Here is a 20,924-nt window from a genome sequence, read left to right as displayed (position 1 = left end):
TTTAATTTAGTCTTAGAGAAAAAGGTGCCTACAAAAAGATTTACTGGTAAGATTTGGCTTTGTTTCTTTTGCTGTACTCCCTACTTTTGGTTTTGCTGATTGATACCTCTTGTTTTTTTCAGTTTTTCAATCTTTGCCTATTCCATACCATTGCCTCATTCTTCTCCCTTTGTGTCTCATCTGCTCCTGGTCATTCGGCAAGCAATGGCTGCTATCAATTAAAGAAAAAATGATCAGGAGGCAGGGTCTTAGCCAAGAAAACATTGTGAAGATTTAAACCACAAAGTCAGGGAGAGAATCAGTCATCAAATTCAAAACATAATCAAAAAATTGTACTCAAAGGCAATGCCTAATGCTCTAAACCGAGAATGAGTTTCTAAAATGAGGGTTAAACTTTAGAGATCTTCTAAAATCTTGGTTAGAGATGACACGTGTTATGTTTAAGCCAGGGTCACTGTTTTGGCTTACGTTTAAATTCCTTTCATATGTCAATTTTTTTGTTTATTTTTGATCCTTTGGTTATTATTTGTATAATTGTGCATATTTTAAACAGTTGTGTTTATTGTTTGACTGGATGGTCGTTCTGCCATGTTCCTTGTGGTTGGTTCAATAAAGGTTCATGGTATTTTTATAGTGTCTCTATGCTGGTCATTAGCTATACATATTACCCTCTTGTTTTCATTCTATTTCTCTTTTTTTTTTTTTTACTTCTCTGAACTGGTTTTTGTCTTCTCATTATTGGATTTGTGTATTTGGGATTTTGCTACTTCTAGGCTAATCTTTTTGACTTTTAGGCAAATCCTTTTGCTTATTTTTGCTATTTTTCTTTCATGTTTGGAAATATATTGCACTTTTATACAGATTCTTTGTTTGCTCTTTTCAAACAAGTCAGAGGTGGACAGATACCCTCTCCTTTTCGGGCCATATTGATTTTTTTTTGGACATTTTAAACTTAAGAAGTTAAAGCCCCATAAAGAACCAGGCTGTTGCTGAAAGTACCTTTTCTGAGTAGGCTGGTGGGACTCAGGCCTCCTCTGTGGCTCATTTCTCGAAACCTCAAACCACTTTGGCCATTTCATACGTTCCTCCCACAAAGAACATGAAACATCAGTACGTTAGAAGAGACAGAACACTATTATCATCTCAGTTATAAAAACAACAGATATAACATAAAGACAAGGGAAAAAATATTCAAATTTAACAAAAATAATAATAAAGCATAAAATAAGCATAGCTTCAAAAAGACACATGCCAGTGGTCTTCAAGCACAGTCCTCGTCTCCACCAGTAGGTGATCTTCTCACTCATCTGTCCCACTGGGCCAATATCTTCCTGCAGTTCAGTCATCCCTGTAGGGGAAAAACACTACATACAGTGCATCCGGAAAGTATTCACTTTTTCCACATTTTGTTATGTTACAGCCTTATTCCAAAATGGATTAAATTCATTTTTTTCCTCAGAATTCTACTCACAACACCCCATAATGACAACATGAAAAAAAGTTTACTTGAGGTTTTTGCAAATTTATTAAAAATAAAAAAATGGAGAAAGCACATGTACATAAGTATTCACAGCCTTTGCCATGAAGCTCAAACTTGAGCTCAGGTGCATCCTGTTTCCCCTGATCATCCTTGAGATGTTTCTGCAGCTTAACTGGAGTCCACCTGTGGTAAATTCAGTTGATTGGACATGATTTGGAAAGGCACACACCTGTCTACATAAGGTCCCACAGTTGATAGTTCATGTCAGAGCACAAACCAAGCATGAAGTCAAAGGAATTGTCTGTAGACCTCCGAGACAGGATTGTCTTGAGGCACAAATCTGGGGAAAGTTACAGAAAAATGTCTGCTGCTTTGAAGGTCCCAATGAGCACAGTAGCCTCCATCATCCATAACTGGAAGAAGTTCGAAACCACCAGGACTCTTCCTAGAGCTGGCTGGCCAACTAAACTGAGCGATCGGGGGAAAGGGGCCTTAGTCAGGGAAGTGACCAAGAACCCGATGGTCACGCTGTCAGAGCTCCAGAGGTCCTCTGTGGAGAGAAAGGATTGAACTCTTTGGTGTGAATTCCAGGCGTCACGTTTGGAGGAAACCAGGCATCGCTCATCACCAGGCCAAAACCACCCCTACAGTGAAGTATGGTGGTGGCAGCATCATGCTGTGGGGATGTTTTTCAGCAGCAGGAACTGGGAGACTAGTCAGGATAAAGGGAAAGATGACTGCAGCAATGTAAAGAGACATCCTGGATGACAATCAGCTCCAGAGCGCTCTTGACCTCAGACTGGGGTGACGGTTCATCTTTCAGCAGGACAACGACCCTTGGCACACAGCCAAGATATCAAAGGAGTGGCTTCAGGACAACTCTGTGAATGTCCTTGAGTGGCCCAGCCAGAGCCCAGACTTGAATCTGATTGAACATCTCTGGAGAGATCTTAAAATGGCTGTGCACCGACGCTTCCCATCCAACCTGATAGAGCTTGAGAGGTGCTGAAAAGAGGGATGGGCGAAGCTGGCCAAGGATAGGTGTGCCAAGCTTGTGGCATCATGTAATTGCTGGCAAAGGTGCATCGACAAACTATTGAGCAAAGGCTGTGAATACTTATGTACATGTGATTTCTCAGTTTTTTTATTTTTAATAAATTTGCAAAAACCTCAAGTAAACTTTTTTCACGTTGTCATTATGGAGTATTGTGTGTGGAATTCTGATTAAAAAATGAATTTAATCCATTTTGGAATAAGGCTGTAACATAACAAAATGTGGAAGAAGTGATGTGTTGTGAATATTTTATGGATGCACTGTATTACAAACTTTTAGTAATGGGCTGGGATGTCTCTCTTAAATTTAGGCCAGGGTCATAACATGGCTTACACTTAAATTGCTCTTTTATACCCTATTTGTTCATTTTTGGTTATTATCATTTATGTTAATGTTATTTATGTTTATTATTTGTTTAATTATGTGTTTTAATCAGCTTTGAATCACTTTTATTTATTATTTGTTTTCTATGCGTGGAGGCTTGTTACGCAATGTCCCCTGTGTTTGGTTCAGTAAAGGCTCATGGGAATTGCAGTCCCTCCGTGATTCATTAAATGCACAAATGAAGGTGCTGGTTATTTGCTGCAAATATTAAATGCTTGTTTTTGTTTTGTTTATCTTTTTTTTTGTACTTCTCTGCACTGGTTTATGGATTCTCCTTATTGGATCTGTGTATTTGGTAATTAGGACCCCCTTTAAGGCAAATCCTTTTGCTATTTTTGGTATTTTTTCACAGTTTTTTTCTTTCAAGTTTGAAAATAAATATTTCTTATATAAAGATTGCTTGTGTGCACTTTTTGTCCAACCAAGATTGATGGTGTCTCCTCCCTTGTATGGCATTCCGATTGTTTCTGGGCATTTTGAACTTAAGAAGGTATATAAAACTCCATGAAGACAGAGAGAAGGCTGAAGCAATACTAGAAGCAAGCCACATGCTGCCCTTGAACGTTCCTAGTGGGATTCAGGCCTGCCTTAGGGCCTCAGAGCACTTTGGCTGCTTTTTATTCTGTACACACAATAATAACACGTCACCACTGAACTTTTATCCTGTTGCAGCCAAGATGTCACGTCCTGCGCGTAACTAGGTCATTACCAAGCAACACAACAACAAAACAAACTAAAAATGGTGGCCCCTGTGAAAACTTAGAAAACAGAGCAAAAAATATTTTGATATAAATAAATAATCATCAAAGACAGAAAAGACAGAAAATTTGAATTGTCTAATATTCAAAAACCAAACCGGAAGACTTAATATTAAGAAAAACACAATGAGAAGCCAGAAAAAATGAAAATAAGAATGGCTTTGTCATGATTTCAAGTGCCATGTTTGAGTCAGTGCATTGTGGCAGAATGAGCTCAAATGTTACCACACAATTAAAAAATCAAAGGCCCAGAGAAAAGAAAGGCAGACGGGGAGGAAAGACTTTAAAGGAAAGCAAACAATTTACTTATGTTTTATATAGTTTTGAGGCTGGTGGAAAGAATTTTGTTTCAATCACATTTACTTCTTTCTGCCACTCAAACAAAACACTTCATCCCTGCTTCACATTTACTTTTCCTGTTAGTCTAAACAGATAGAAAATGTTAATCCAGACAGTTCATCAATTTTTACAATGTCCCACCGCCTGTTAAAAAAAAAATCAGACGGTAAAAGAATCACAGAAGTGTCTAAATGCTGCTCTTTAGGACTTAGTGACATTCAAAGCTCGACCTGATGCTATTTTGGAGGAATTACTGTAAATGAATTGATAGGAATGGGTGACCTTTGTTGGGCTAAATTTCTTGTTCTCATCTAAATCTTTCTAATGTTCTAACTGAATGATTCTCTGAGATGAACATTTATATATAGTCAAGAAAAAAATACTACATTAACATGCATTAAAATTTGTGAACATTTGTCTATGTATAAAATAGAATGTGATATTAGAACTCATAACAATGATTGGACAAACCAATTGTGGATTTACATGACCCAGGAGGAAAGAAATTAAATATTATCATTAGGCTTGGGTGATATGGCAATATTATTGTTGCGATATTTCCTGTTTTGAGACGATCTGCAAATGCTTACTTGCGCGTGCTCGGAAAAAGTGCAGATAATGTCCAGATTTAGGCAAAGTGAACACGCTAACTGGGAGCTACCAATCCCTAGCCAACTTTTCAAAGATGGTTGATTGATGAAAAAAGAGAACCTGCAAAGGTAAAAAAAAAGTCAATTGTCGCATTTCCTGAAAATACGTTAACAACAAAAGCTGGCAACACAACGAATTTGTGCTCTCCTCTCAGAGTTCATCACCCACCTGAATTTGCAATGTAAGCCGACATCTAGTTCAGCGCCTTCAGGTTCAGAAGTTTTATGTGAGCAGTCCAAAATTAGGACCCAGGTACAACCAACTATTACCGGAGCGTTTGCAAAAAGCACCAAATACAAAAGTGAGAGTTTAAGGTGGAAAGAATGCACAAACGCAATCACGAGATACATTTAAAAATAAATTGTTTGTTCATGCAGAGTGGAGAAAGCCTCTTTCAAGGAAATGCTTACTTAACATGTTTGACTGTCACTATAAGATCCATCCCGAGCCGTAAGTACTTCACAAAGACTCTTCTTCTTCTTCTTTCAGCTGCTCCCATTAGGGGATCATCTTCCATATCTTTCTGTCCTCGGCATCTTGTTCTGTCACACCCATCACCTGCATGTCCTCTCTCACCACATCCATAAACCTTCGCTTAGGCCTTCCACTTTTCCTCTTCCCTGGCAGCTCTATCCTTAGCATCTTTCTCCCAATATACCCAGCATCTCTCCTCTGCACATTTTCAAACCAACGCAATCTCGCCTCTCTGACTTTGTCTCTCAACAGTCCGACTTGAGCTGACCCTCTAATGTACTCATTTCTAATCCTATCCTTCCTCGTCACACCCAATGCAAATCTCAGCATCTTTTACTCCGCCACCTGCAGCTCTGTCTCCTGCTTTCTGGTCAGTGCCACCTACTTCAACCCGTATAACATAGCTGGTCTCACTACCGTCCTGCAGACCTTCCCTTTCACTCTTGCTGATACCCATCTGTCACAAATGATGTGCCTTCGGAGTCGGACTTGGCACGAATACAGTATGTAAATGGCAGCTGCTTTGAGCACTTTGGATGGTGAAGATTAATAAAGCGAAAAGAATGTCAAGCTGGAAATTGTCGAGTTGTTGTTCAGTTTTGGTGGAGTAACAGTGACAAGGTTGTATGACAAGGAAAGAAAGTTAAGCCATCTCCCATAACTTTAACAATCGGAGCTTCATAAATAGCTCTTCTGTAATGTTTTAGCGTTGTTTTAAAAAGTTACAGTTCATCCGTAAATCTGCAACGTTAAGGGTCTGTGATGTTCTGCATTTCTCGCCCGATAAAAGGCATTACAATATTACTTAATTTATAAGTAGCTTTGAGGATACTTATCCTAAAGCTACTGCTACTTTTGTAAAACATACAGTAGTGTAACATCTCAGCCAGGATGAAGGACTTTTGGAGTGACAGTTGTGTCGGATTGAGGAAGGTCGGAGGACTGACAGCGAGGATATGATTGACGCGGAAATGGACTGCGGGCGGCATCCGGAATAGATGGGACGGAAGGAGGGTTGGAAGGCTCGTTGGAGAAGGGGCTTGTGGTGTAGGGTTACGAAATTGGCGTTTTACTTTTTCTGTTTTACTTTTCTTTAACGGCGTCTCTCAGGACCACACATATAAGTGTACTATATGAGATTGTAAATAGTCCAAAGTCAAAGACGTTTTTTTGCTGTTACAACCCTGTGGGCTTTTTCTTCTTTACTGTTCAAGTAAAGTGTTTTCTGAGTGTTACTTCGTCCGTCTGTTTTTTTTCCTTCTTTTCGAACCTGACACGGAGGTCGCTACAATATATTTACATAAGACTCGCTTTTACACATGGGATAAAATATTTATTTACACAATCTGATGGCTAAATGTGTTTATTTTTAAAAGAGTAAAACTATGATTTTTACGTAACCTGACCTACTCTTAAAGTAAATTACAATATTAATGTAGAGACTTTGTGTCTTCTTCATAGGATTGTGCGACTCGCTGGGGCCCGAAACAAAAGATGCTGGAGCAGGCTGCAGCCATCAGGCGTGTTTTAGTTACTGACAGGCGGGCACCTGCACCCACATGGCAAGATGTAGCCGTAGTAGGGTCGATTTTTGCCCAGAGGGGACTGGGCGGTCTCTTGGTCTGGTATCCTTACAGATTTTATTTTTTTTCTCCAGCCTCTGGAGTTTTTTTTCTGTCCACCCTGGCCATCGGACCTTACTTATTCTATGTTAATTAATGTTGACTTATTTTTATTTGTTATTGTGTCTTCTATTTTTCTATTCTTCATTTTGTAAAGCACTTTGAGTTACATTTTTTTGTATGAAAATGTGCTATATAAATAAATGTTGTTGTTGTTGATGGATGCTGCCTTAAAGCTTGTTGTAGAATTGACAGGTGTATTATCAGGAGAGGACTGTGTAACAGTGTCTTCGTTAGTACCCACGCTAAAGCTTCTTAAAAATGAAATTCTTGTTGCCAAAGAGGGGACGGCTGAATTGCCACGTTTTTCGATCCGCGCTACCGCGACATCCACAACAACAAACTTACAGAGACTCGGGATATAAAATACAGCAGGAGTTGACTGCTCTGTCCTCACCGCATACAGTGTCGATCAGAGTCGGATATGAAGACAAACGTGAACCAGCGAAAAAAAAATAAAGGTCTTGGCAGTCTGCTGGAAAAAGTAAAGGAATCCGTTTCATCATGGTCGTCACTAACATTGGAGGAAAGGATCGCCGCCGAAACTAGAAACTATGCAGAGAATAATCTATAATTTGCAGAGAAGAGGACCCACTTATATGGTGGCGAAACAATGAAAAACGATTTCCCCTGATGGCCAAATTAGCACAACAGTACTTCTGCATTTGTGCAAGTAGCGTACAGCGTCTAAACGGGTCTTCAGTACAGCTGGGTAAATTGTTACTTCTGAGCTTTCCCTTTTGAGAAATCAACATGCTTGTTTTCTAGCTAAGAATGCATAGCCTGGTGAAAGAATCGTCCTGAATGTTGGTCTGACAGTTGTTACCTAATGCAGCTATCTAGTCTAGCTTTAAAAGCTACAGTATGAAGGCTAGACTTGTCAAAGCTTTTTTACGTTTCTTATTTGAGTACTCGTGTTGAGGTAGTAGCTTAATGTCTTCTATTTATTTGTGTGTTCTTATTGTACTTTAATTAAAATTTCATGTGTTGATCAACATTTTTCTGGTGAGATTTCTATGAAATTTCCATGTTTATAAACGAATGACCACACTTTATTACAAATAATATTTTTTGATTTATTAAGCATGGAAAAGTCTAATTTTATGAATTGTTGGATTTTTCCGATTTTGGAGCATTTGTTAACAGGTGGCAGCAACTGACAATGCAAACAGCCAACTCCAGTGCATATACGCCACCCTGTGGAAAAATAATAAAATGCAGTTAATTTGAATGTGATGCTTTTTCCAATTATAAACGATAATATCGTGTTCACAAAATTGTAAAAAGATTAATTGTCGATTTTGAAAACTGAATATCGCCCAACCCTAATTATCATCTGAAAAATGTAGTTGCCCAGTTGTGTGTATTGTAATGTAAATGCCAGGCAGAGGTGAGGTTAAATTAATTTAACATCAAATTATGTTTTGTCATTTATAGGCATGGCTGTTGCATACGAGAGCCAAGATTTTGGTGAGTTTCTGTCTAATTATAATTTGTAAAGTTCAGCTAGGAATGAGATATGAGGAAGAAACAAATGCCTTTAAGTTCGCATTAATTTATATTTAATTAAATCATTTAAAACCATCAATATTTTTGTAGGACTTCTGAGTGTTTATTACATACATTTACATTTAGTTAATTGTGCAGTCTTAAGACATTTTTATATTAATAATTCTGATAATAGACGCTTCTATTAAAGCATTTTTGGTGACTACTCTTAACACTATTTAGCTTGTTGGGAGACTTAGGACTTAGGAACTATGACTTAAGGGTTTAAATATTAAAATATTTTGTCTAGATTTCTCTAATTGAGCTGTATTCTTTTTTTAAAATACCAACATGTTAGACTCTCTTGATTTTGAGGTTTGTATTTGTTTGGCTTTTTCAGTCTTTACTGTTATATTTGAACTTTTTTTACACCATTTTGGTGAGATCATTTTTTTTACTGTGGCCATTTTGTTTGTGGTTTGGGTGGCCATTTTTGGTCATATGGAACTGATGTCATTGCACGTCATCATCTCCACAAGAGCACTTGAGATGCCAGGATGATACTATCACAATGCAATGAAATCTTTCTTCTTTATGTCCTACCACCTTTTCTGCTTCCATCTTGTCTGCACTTAGTGCCACTAATTACTTTTTCTAGCTCTCAGTGAACTCTTCAACAAGTACTCTCTTCTCTCATGCCAACTGTCCTCTTGTTTGTCAACCTGCCTCTACTTCTCCATCTCTCTTCCTCTCTATGTTTTGCTCACAGGGAGCTGCAGTCTAATGGAAGTATTCATTGTAAGAAGAAATAACTGTCCCTTCTGGATAAGTACAGGTCCTACCTGTCTTCTTTCTCTGCATCTCTGCTAAAGAAAATCTTTCAAAACTTAAAAGGAATCCTCACCACCTTGTCTCTACCTTAAAATCTCTTTTAGGTCCACCAAAACCATCATCCATCTTTCCTCAAGATTTTTCTTTCTTTTTCACTTCCAAAGCCACTAACATTCAAAAACAGTTCAAGGATCCGAAATATCTGATGACTCACCTTTGTGTTTCTCTTCTTTTTCCTCATTCGCTCCTGTAAATTATTCTGACATTTCTGACCTACTTTGTAACCACACTTTGTACTTTGCAACCACACTGGATCCCATTTCTTCACATCTTCTTCAGTCTATTTTTTTCTTCCTTGAACCCCTTTCTTCTCTTTTTAATGCCCCGCTTACCTCTGGTATATACCCTACTTGTGTATACTCAAGAAACTCTCTGTCATCTCACATGCCACTGAGAATTACCATTCTGTCATATTTTTGAAACTCCCCAAGACTCTAGGACTCATAGTTTATATATAAAAAAAACTCCAAGGGTCACTGTACCAAAATGCTCTCAGATCCACTTGAGCTTTTTCTTTTTCCTCTGTACTTAATCCTTTTTAACCCTTCATCAGCTTTAGATGCTATTAACCACTCTTTGCATATGTCTTCCCTTAATAAGGTGGAGTCAGTGATTCTGTGTTGGTCTGGTTCAAGTCCTACCTATCTGACTGATCCTTTTTTGTCTCCTGGTCTAACTTCTTGTCTTTTCCACAGAAAACACTCCACAAGTGTGCCTTTAGCATCACTGTTGGGTCCACTTCTCTTCTCTTTCTACATTCATTCCCTGGGCAATGTTAATTCTTCTCATGGCTTCTTCTACCACCACTGTGCTGATGATGCACAAATCTTCTTCTCATTTTCCTCATACAACCCAAAGGTTCCAGCCTGGATGTGCAGCTGTGTCTCCCATTTCTTCATAGATGAATGATCATCACCTTAAACTTAACCTTTCAAAGTCAGATAATTTGTACATGTTTCTCCCTTCTCCCTTGTCTGATTCTCCCTTTTTACTTCTAAGCATTGCTCTTGTCAACCTTTCACTATCAGTCACAGTCAGGAATCTTGACATGACTCTGGACATCCTGTTTTTCAACTCAAATATATTTAGTGACCCAATACTGTTGTTTCTTGCTTTATACTATTCAGAGCAATAGACCCTTCCTCACTAATTTATACCACACAACACTGTTCAGGGTCTGGTTCTTTCTCAGCCAAAATATTGTAGTTCTCTTCTGGCAGGGCTTCCTTTAAATGCCATTCGACGACTTCAACTCCTTCAAAATCTGCAACTTGACTAATGTTCTCTGTTTGTTTCATTCGTACTACACTTTTCCTTTGGTCTCTTCACTGGCTTCCTGTTTCCACAAGGATCCATACAGTTCAAAAGTCTTGTCTAAATTGTTTGGTTCTTCAAAATCTTCTGCCTTTAATCTATCCATATGTGCCATCAAGAAGTCTCAGTTCTGCCTCTGCCTGCCTGATGACTGCTCCTCGTCTTGCCAGATATGCCAAGACTGGACAATGCTTCTCCATTCTTTCTCCAGTTGTGGAGTGATCTCCATTCGTCTATTTAAACTGCACCCAATTAACTCATACATATGCATCTTTTTAAAACACACCTTTTCTTGAAATATTTATGAACTGTTTAGTTTCTGTTCTGCAGGATAGCGATTAACTGACAAAGGGTTTAGGATGCTGATTTTTGACTTAATCTAGTTGCAGATATAATTATGTAGTAGTACTACTCCTTATTGCTTGGTTTTTATCTTGTCCACTGTTCCTTTTGATGCTAGCACCTTATAATAACTTTTGTATTTTTGTATTATTTTCATTATTACCATTAAAGTGGTATTATTATTATTATGATTATTATTATTATTTAATCAGGACACTTTACTCACATTAATAGATATAGTGACATTAAAGCACTGGGAAGGGTAGGGGGGGGCTTAAAGAGAAATTGCCTTGCAAGTATTGGACAAATGGATTGGGCCACTCAGAGAGAACTCAGATGAGGCAGAAGGCAAATGGAGCAACCAATGAAACTTTGAAGGAACCAGACCAGCGAAAAATGGAATGTTGGAATGTCCAATGCCACACTGCTAGTTTGGGGCATGGCCCGTTAGTGCCTGTGAGAAAATTGAACATAATGGAACCAAACATTGTAACTTTTGGAGTGCAACTAGACATTATGGAAAGGTGTGAGCTGCTATTTGACATTATGCTGAACTACAGGCATTAGCAACTGTCTAGAAGGCAGGCGGCATTATAACCTACTGTTATGCTATGGCTTTCATCCCTGGCTCAAGTGTATTTTTTTAACTTATTTATTTTATTGTTCTTTGTGGATTAATTTGTAAATTATGTTTCATCTTTTCCTTTCTGTTTTGTATTCTTCAATAAGTAGAGGGTGGTCCAGATCTAATTATGCAATTTTCATTACGCTATAACTTATTAAGTTTATTACATAGAGAATTCACAATTCTTTTTGTTGCCAATAGATGACAGCACCTGCCCAGCATTCCAAAATCGCGAGAGACGGTTGTCAGTCGAACAGCAATTTTCCATTAAAAGTTGCATAATTAGATCTGGACCACCCTATATTATGTGCATTTATAATTGTGTATTTACTATGTATTCAATTTAATTGATATTTGTTATATTCCTTGTCCTTTTTGTGTTGAGCCTGGGGGTTGGCCCATCTGGCACTTCACTTTAGCCAGGGATGAATCCCTAACTCTGACATAACACCTAGAAGGAACTGTGCAGTGTTCCCCAGTACACTAGAGGACAAGTGATTCAGAACAAGCAAGAGACATGTGATCCTCTATTCGTAGAGAGAAAGACAGCTAGGGCATGGTACATGAAAAGAGACCGGTCTTGCTCCAGTAGTGATGAATATTATTTTTCCTAAACCTTGGTGGAATCATAAACTGAGAGCAAGATCAGGTGTTACTCATAGCCCAGTGCTGCGCAAAACAGAAAAAAGCAATTTTAGGGGAAAGAGGCAGACATAAAGTGAGGAAGCCTATGGCACTACCAGAGAATGCAATTATTGCTTGATATATTTTAAAGTGGAACTTGTGAGTACCACACTAACTTGTGAAAAAAGAGAAAACAACTGGTATACAGACTGGGCAAATGTTATTAAGAAAGACAAACAAACTAGGAGAGCAGTGACTTACCAGCTGCTTAATGAACTTATCATTCACTATGAAGGAAAATTTAGTCAATGGACTAAACTGACTTTTGTGATTATAATTTTGATTGATAATTAAAGGACCTCCATTTCTATATATGCAGATACAACTGAGTAGTTGTACATGGACTGGCAATGTAGTTTAAATGACACACTTGTGTAACCTAAAATGTTTCTACAGTCAAAAGATTAATAAGATTGCTTGTGTCAGGGGACCTGAGTTAGAACACAATTGCTTCCAGGGCTGGAGTAAAGTTTGCAAGGAGTTGTCTGGGCAGACATACCGAATTTTACTTTGACCTTAATGTGATTTCTTGTTAAGAATGTGGAATGCTACGCTGTTAAGGGCTTAGTACACTTTGTGTATCAGGAAGCATATTGTGATATATTAAATTCCCCTTCAATATATGTGTACTTACATGCTATTTATTGGGAGGACCTAGTACCACCTACTGCTTTATGAAAGTATTAAACTGCTCAAAATTCAGTTTACTGACCAATTGCTTTGCATGGTGGAATGTTGCAGTGAGTGCTTTTTAGCAAAGCTAATGTCTGTGACTATACCGGCAGTTAGCCCAATGTTTGGAGTGTTGCTATGACCTGTGAGCTTGAACTTTTGTGTGATTGTTGTTGCTCTGTTTAGTTACTAAGATTAAAAGTTCACAAGTGTATGACAGTGGATTCCTTTTGCTTTGTGATTAGAATCTAAAAGTTAGGCCACCCTGATGTCAGTACTGCTGGGTCTTCACTCTGCCTTTATATTGAGGTTTGCAAGAAGGTCCCAGCAGTGGATTATTGATGCTTGTTTTAAAGCTGCTGTTATTATTGTTTTATTTTGATATTTATGTTATTTGTGGATTATTGCTTGTTGAGCATGGGAAAGGTGCTATATAAATTTTAAAAAATAATAATTTATTATTATTATTATTATTATTAATGGATTCTGCTATTTGGATTGCGTTTTGGGACTTTTTCATCTTGAATTACCTCTTAGGCTATTTTTATTCCTTTTTGTATTATTCAATAGATTCTCAGTTTATAAAGATACTTTGTTTTCAGTTGTTTTAGCTATCCAGAACTTTATGGTCACCCTCACCCTCTTAAGACACTTTCACAATTTTCTGACCTTTAAAGGTGTCTTTTGGACTTTATAGCCAGATAATCATCTTGGGCCTGGGGTAAGCCAATTTCTACACAGGTCTGTGAAGGTCTGTCTGTTATGATATGGAGCGTCACAAAAGGCAAAATGGTGTGACACCTCCAAAAGCTGGTACACAAGCAGGCCAGGTGTGTCCAGCAGACCCTCTCCTTAACCAAGCTAGGAACAAAATTCTACTTGCTAGCTTCAGCTGGGTCAGGTCCAGAAATGGGGAGATGGCAAAAATATTCTAAATATCACAAAAAATCTATCAAACATCCCCACAATCGGAAGGATGGCCATAAGCATGTATCATAAGGCAGCCAGGAATATTTATAAATCAATGATTTATTTGCAAAAATATAAAATAGAGAAAAAAGCTTAGCAGAGGCACAAAGGAGTTTCCTAAAAATGCAATCCTCTGCAAACAAGTCCCAAAATGAAAGCCAAAAAGAATAATCCAAAGTCAGAAAAGAAAAAGAATAAGAAAATAGTAAATCCAGACAGAAAAATACTCACCATACCCCACAGTAAAAGAATGCTTTCAAAACCCTGAGCCTTCTCAGCTAATTTAAATAGTAGAATTCAGGACTTGTGGTGTCAGGATGGCTCCGTCTCCTGGGGCTCCACCCACAAAGAACAAGAAACGCAACTACATTTAAAGCAACAGTACACAATTACAAAATCACGTAATGAAATCAACACAAATAATAGAAAAACATGAAAAATAATCATTCAAAATAAGCATACACAACAATAACATATAAAATATACATAACTTCAAGCCAGTACTTAACAGTAACAAGCTAACAGTCAGAATGTGTGGATGCTTTTGCTAAGTAAAGGGCATGTTTTTTTCCATATACCTGTCATTTTACCTGGTAGTGAATTGCCTTTGTTGTATTTGTGACAGAAGTAAAAGTATTGGTAGTGTTACTCTACAAAGATAGGTGGGTACACCTAAAGTCTGTTTCTTCCATGGAGTGTTATGCTATGTTCTGTTTCTCCATACTGACTAAGCACTGGGGTTCTGTCACTGTTACAAATTGGACCAGTTTACTATTTTTACCTCATTGTGGTTTTCATTGATGAGCAGCATAGAGACTTACCTGTCGGTACTGCTGCCTTCTGATTTCACAAGACTGAATCTGGTTACTGTCTGTGTGTAGTTTACGTGAACTCCCTGTCTCCATATTACTATTTTCTCTTGAGTGTTCTCTTTCCCCTAAAACCTTAAATACATGTTTGTTAATTTAAAGGAATACTCCACCCAAATATCATATTTTTTATATGTTAGTTAGCCTGTGTACTGGGGTGATAGACAAGAAAAAAATTATTCTCATGTTTCTATAGAAAACAGAGATAATAAAGTCACTGATAGAACAGGCATTTATAGTGACCAATGCTGGATAAGAGCAAACAATATAAAATGTCCATGAATCATTTCACATTACCAACATTTTTTCCCAGCCACCACTACAAACATCAAGGAGTAAGTAACATGTTAAAAAATATTATTTCTGAGTACAGTGCTGCTTGAAATGGAAACTTTGAACTTCCCCAATGTGTGTGTGTGTGCTTGGTTTTGTCTGGTGTCCAACTAGGGTTCATTTCTCCTCTGTGGCTATCGTTGCCAAGATAGACTGCAGTTTTAACAAAGGTTTAGATGGGTTTAGTAACTGAATGAATGAATTTCCATTGATGCTTTAAACATGACCAATGCTGGGAATAAATGTCCAGATTATTAATAATAATGTAAATCCATCTATCCATTCATTGTTAATCAACTTAAACCATTTCAGATTCACCTCAGTTGTAAGATGGGAACAACCTCTGTTAAATTTGTGTGTATGATTAACATATTAAAGGATCTTTCTAGATGTTTCCACTATTATTATATTAAACTTTGCAATGCAAAAATACCTTTGGAGATCCCACTGTGCAGAATGAACATCATTTCTTTCTTAGTGAAAACATAAACTTGTCTTCTTCCACAGATAAAGATGAAGACAAAGATGACCTTGTACAAATGTACAATATGTATGAAAGTCATTTCAGGATTGTGCTGCTTGGAACACCATGGGTTGGGAAGAGTGCAGCTGGAAATGTAATACTTGGTAAAAGGGAATTCATGCATGAAGTCAGCACATCACATGTAATGAAGAAGACAGAGCATAGACAAACTACAATAGCAGGGATAAAGATCACTGTAGTTGACACACCAGGTTTCTTGGATCCTCACTTGACCTACGGAGAATTTTATACAGAACTTATAAAATGTATTAGCTTATGTTTCCCAGGGCCTCATGTTTTTTTGATTGTGCTACAGGAAGGCCAATACAAAGAAAAAGAAAGAGATGCAATAGGTAAAATTATGCAGATTTTTGGTAATAAAGTATGTGACCACAGTATGATCCTCTTTACACGAAATCCTCAAAGAAAACATCTTGATGATTCATTAGAAGAGTCTGGGAGGGAACTTGCAAAGCTTAAGGAAATGTGTGGGAATAGATACCACACTCTAAAAATGAATGACCTCAAGGAGCGCGGTCAAGTGAGAGAACTCTTGAGCAAAATAGAGGAAATGATAAGAGGAGATATGGAGAACTACTACAGGAATGAGACATACCTGCCATTAGAACAAAAAATTCAACTGAAAGAAATAGAGATAAGCAAGCTCTATAAAGAAAAACAGGGACAGATGACACAAAAGTATACCCTAAATCTTAAGAAGACAATGTATCTGAAAGAAAGCAAAGAAAAACAAATTGAAGCATATTATAAAGAAAAATTCAATAGACAAAAAGAGCTGCTTGAATTTCAGTATATGATGGAAAACAAAAAAAAACAAGATGAAGTGGAAAATGAGTTTCAGGAAAGAGAAAAAAAACTAATTAAGAGCATGGAGGAGGAGAAAAAAGAATGGCAAAAAAAAGAAGCAGAGCTTGCAAAGTCTTTTGAAGAAAAACTTGAGAAAATGAAAAGTAAATACAGAGGTAAGTTTGAGCAGGACCAACTCTGGAAAGAGAACCTGGAAAGAAATTTCAAAGAAGAGTACCACATAAAAATGAAGGAGTTAAAACAGGACCTGCAGGATAAAGCGCAAAAACTACAACTGGAGTTTGGAGAGAGGCAGAATCAGACTGCTGAAGAAATGCGACAACTCAAAGAAAAATTAATCAGCACAGAAGAAAAGCTGAAACATGAACTTAGAGATAATGAAAGAAAAAATATGGAGAAACTAGAGAAAGATAATGAAAAATGGAGAAAACAAGTAGAGCAGATTAAAGAAAAGCACAAGCAAGAAAAGTTGCAGTTGGATAAAGAGTGGAAAGAGAAGTATGATAATGAAATCAAGATGGCCGAAGTGGTGCTGAGAAAGGAAATGGCAAAAAAACAACACAAGAATAAAAATCAGATGAAAAAGAAGCTTGAACAGGAACAGAGGAAAAGATTTAAGAAAATGAAAGCTCAGCAGGAAATAAAGTTAGCTAAGCTGAAAGAAGAACTTGAAGAGCTGCGCAAGACAACTCAGGCTGTACAATGGGCATGGAAGAAAGACCAAAACAGCAAGGAGGCGACCATCGATGAAAAGCACTTGGATAAGCACAGTAAAAAAGGGAAGACGACAATGACAGAGCAAGTGTTTCAACATGATAATATAAGAAAAGAAACAAACTGTGAACTTAAAGAAAATGAATGCATACAAGGGACCTGGAGTGACCTGGCTGCAGGAATAAACAAACTAGAGCCCTGTTCAGTATACAAAGAAAAGCAGAATACAAATGAACAAGAGGAGAAAACAGAATTTCAGAAAAGAAAGTCACAAAATACAATAAATATTAAGAAAGAAGAGGATCTGAATGAATGTGAATTTGAAATGAAGTCCCATTTTAAAGAGGAACAAGAAGTTAAGAAAGGAACTACAAATCAATATTTACTGAAACCCTTCTATGATGAAAACTGTGAGCAGAACAAAACCAAAGACATGCTTCACGAAGAGGACGGTGGTATAGAGCCTGATCAGTTTCCTATGTCTGAAAGGTTCAATCCATTTCACCAAAGTTACAGTGACACAACTTTTACAAAATTCAATACTACAAACAGCAATGAAACAGAAAATCAAGATACATTTATGGATGATGCAACTACAATCTATGACACGGAAGACACAATGATGGAGGATGTGAAAAACAGAATCAAAGGGTTAAAATTATTGTTGAAGAAAAAAGCGCAAGTTCTGTTGCAGTTTGGAAACTCTATTGATGAAAAGTGTCATGAATTAAAACAAGCACATGAAATTCAATTGGAGCAACTAGAAAAAGATATGAAACTTAACATGGAAAGAGAGTTGGGTAAGAAAGAACAGGAACTGCGGCAAGCGCTAGATGCTAGGCTCCATCAAATGGAAGAAACCATTAAACAGAAAAAAGATGAGGAGCTCTTATCAATAAAGCAAGACTTAGAAAAGAACTTCAAGCAGGAGGTGGAGAGGAAGGTGAAACATTTGCAAGAAAATCTTTTAAACAAAACAATTAGAAAAGTAAATGAGTTGCAACTAAACATAAAAGATGGACTGGAGCAAACCCTAGAGCATGAAATTTAGGAGTTTCTACAGCAGAAGATTGCAAAATATAAACAAGAACAAGACAAGACATTTGAAGTTAGGTTGGATAAAACAGAAAAAGAATTTTAGAAAAAACTTATTACCCAAAAGAGTTCAATTACATTCTGTGAAGGGGAGCCAGAAAATCAGTAATCATGGTTTAGCTAAATGTGCAGTATATTAATGACAAAAAAGTTGCACTTGAGTCATACATTTTATTAGGAAAATGATATTCCAAATAAACCAAATAATCAAAATTGTCCTGTCCTACTCTCAATCACACTATCACTATGCTTTTAATTTGCTGTTGTTCCAACAACCACATAAAATTATTATGAATTCATTACTTTTGCTATTTTAAACAGTCTTCTTAAAATTAGTAAACTTGCATTAACTGCTTTACGCTTATTCGTCTTTAAAGTATCTTACATTTTGAATCCTTTCCTTTTATTATTTGTATACTTTTCTCTAGATTTTGGTGGATTGCTGTCAGGAACCTTTAGTATGATTTTTGGCTTCACTGTCACCAGCCCTTTTATTGTTGTTTGACCACACTGCCAATTTGCATGCTTTTGTTTGTTTCAAGCTTGTCACCTTATCCTTTGGCTGTTAATTACACAAGTTTATATTCCACATTATGAACTGATTTTCTCTACTCACACTCAATAGCGTGTTAACCATGAATGAAGAAAAGAGGAAGACATGGTAGGAGTTTAGCAGAGAATTAAGTTGTAAATAAAGGGCAAACAATAATTAAGGTGACAGACATCCTGCATTTTCCTGGACAATCTAGTTTATAAGCCCTAATATTCATATTCTGATTTATTCTTAAAAAATCTACATTTCTTCAAGATTTGGGACTAATTTCTCTTTCCAGTAGCTTACGCAAACAATGTCCTATGTACGAGTATGTTGTTGCTGGTTGGTTGTTGGTGTACAACGTTTAACCACTGATCTCACCAGTTTTGTTCAAAACAGACAAAATCTGGCCAATCAGATGTCATGTGATTAGGAAGTCCATGTTTATGTCAACATGAATGCTAGCAAAACACAGTACTTTACCATAGTGGTGCCTGCACCCTGCAAAAATGAAATCTAAGCAAGTGAGAGGTTTTTTATATCAGGCCATTAAATCTTCTTTTTCTTCAAGTAAGTTATATTGAATTGGCTCAACAAATTGTATTTAAGCTTATTTTAAGAAATCTTGTGAAGTACATTTTGCATACCACTTTAGAAGATTTATTTGCTGTTTTTGTGGACCCTGCAAAAGATTGCCTCGAATGAAAAATACAGTCTTCAGGCAGAAAACAACAAGCATAGCTAAAACTTAGCTTTTGAAAAATTTTGAATAATTGTCAGTAACGCTATTTGGAACACTGCTGACTGGTTTCATTTTGAGTTTTCAATTTGGCTCCTATGTATTTATTTGTTTATTTCATAGCTGTTTTGCTGATCTCACATAGTTTATGTAGTACTATAATAACATAGCCTATATGATTTGTGTGGCTGTGTAGATCCTTCTTATCTTGTTATGGAATTAAATGTGAAAAAAGTGTTAAAAAAGTTCAAAGATATAGGCTTGAATTCTAATAATCACAGAGAATTTGAAAATACAAAATTATTATTATTATTATTATTATTATTATTATCATCATTACATGCTATGAGTCAACTCCACCCACACCCAAACAAGCACCAAATCCCAATGCCGGCTAGCCCACTCCATTTCATCACCTATTGTACCACAGAGCATCTGGTCACCCTATGAGTTTGGGTGTAAAGATTATATGAGAATACATTTACCACTGGAACAATAAAAACAATGGTTAAGATGACAAGTTGAACAATACAGATCACAAATTCTAATATTACATTTTGTTCTTGTAATGTTGAATTTATAATGTATTTTATATACTGTAATTCTTTTACTATTGATTTTGCCCATTATTCTGCTAATATTTTACTACAGTAACTCGCCCGAGTTTTCCATTTACCTGGTGTTGGATATACTGTAATATCGTTTTAGTTAACAGTATAATATATTTTATATACTATTTTATTTCAGACCATACAGTACATGTATTTCAAACTAAGTGATTATAAAAGTATGGTGTACAATTAATTTCACCTGTATAAAAATGATTAATAATCAACTGTTATTTTCTTTTTCAGTAATAAATGTAGTAAACATTCTTCAGTGTTTGTTTTTTTATTGCTTATATGCCTGTTTTTTTATTGTTTATACTAACACCAATAGTACAAAATATAATAAATCCTTTCATTATTTGAGGGGCTCTGGTATGAAAACAAGAAATTCATCTGAACTTTCCAAAAGGATTAGATATCAAAACTCAAAAATCAGATCTGAATTTGTCTTCTGAAAAGAGAAGCAAAAGACATAAACTTAATTATTTAGAATTCATTTAACTGTTACATGATAGCAAAAAAAATCCTCTAAAATTAAAAATACAACTGCTTCATGGACACAGTACCCCAGTTTGTAATCCTTGCACTGTTGTCTGTGTTCAGTTTACACTTTCTCCATGTCTGTGTTTTTCTCTTACATCCTAGTGATGTGCTCTGTTTGAATATGAAGGTCATTGTGTGTTTGTGTGTGTCAGTAGACCCTGAGAATACTGGCTCAGGTCCCCTCAAACTAGTATTGGATTGAGCAGGTTTGTGAGTATTATGTTATTTTAAGATAGAGTGGTACAGTGTTTATATTATCCATATACTGTATATATATATATATATATATATATATATACTGTATAAATATATTGTCACATACGTGCGAGT

At 36.6% G+C, this 20,924-nt stretch overlaps 1 protein-coding gene across 1 annotated transcript in view; it reads left to right on the top strand.

Moving 5' to 3' along the window:
• LOC120537482 (golgin subfamily A member 6-like protein 6) overlaps positions 1–19,881 on the top strand; it is a 107,424-nt gene extending 87,543 nt beyond the window's left edge. Inside the window, exons 5-6 of the mRNA XM_039766449.1 lie at positions 8,260–8,292; positions 15,517–19,881. Coding sequence (XP_039622383.1) covers positions 8,260–8,292; positions 15,517–18,125 — 2,642 coding nt within the window. The 3' untranslated portion in view covers positions 18,126–19,881. The remainder of the gene's footprint in view (positions 1–8,259; positions 8,293–15,516) is intronic.
• Positions 19,882–20,924: the final 1,043 nt, after the last annotated feature.

Source organism: Polypterus senegalus, chromosome 10, assembly GCF_016835505.1.
Source record: "Polypterus senegalus isolate Bchr_013 chromosome 10, ASM1683550v1, whole genome shotgun sequence".
Classification (NCBI taxonomy): domain Eukaryota; kingdom Metazoa; phylum Chordata; class Cladistia; order Polypteriformes; family Polypteridae; genus Polypterus; species Polypterus senegalus.
This window is presented reverse-complemented; position numbering and strand designations above follow the sequence as displayed.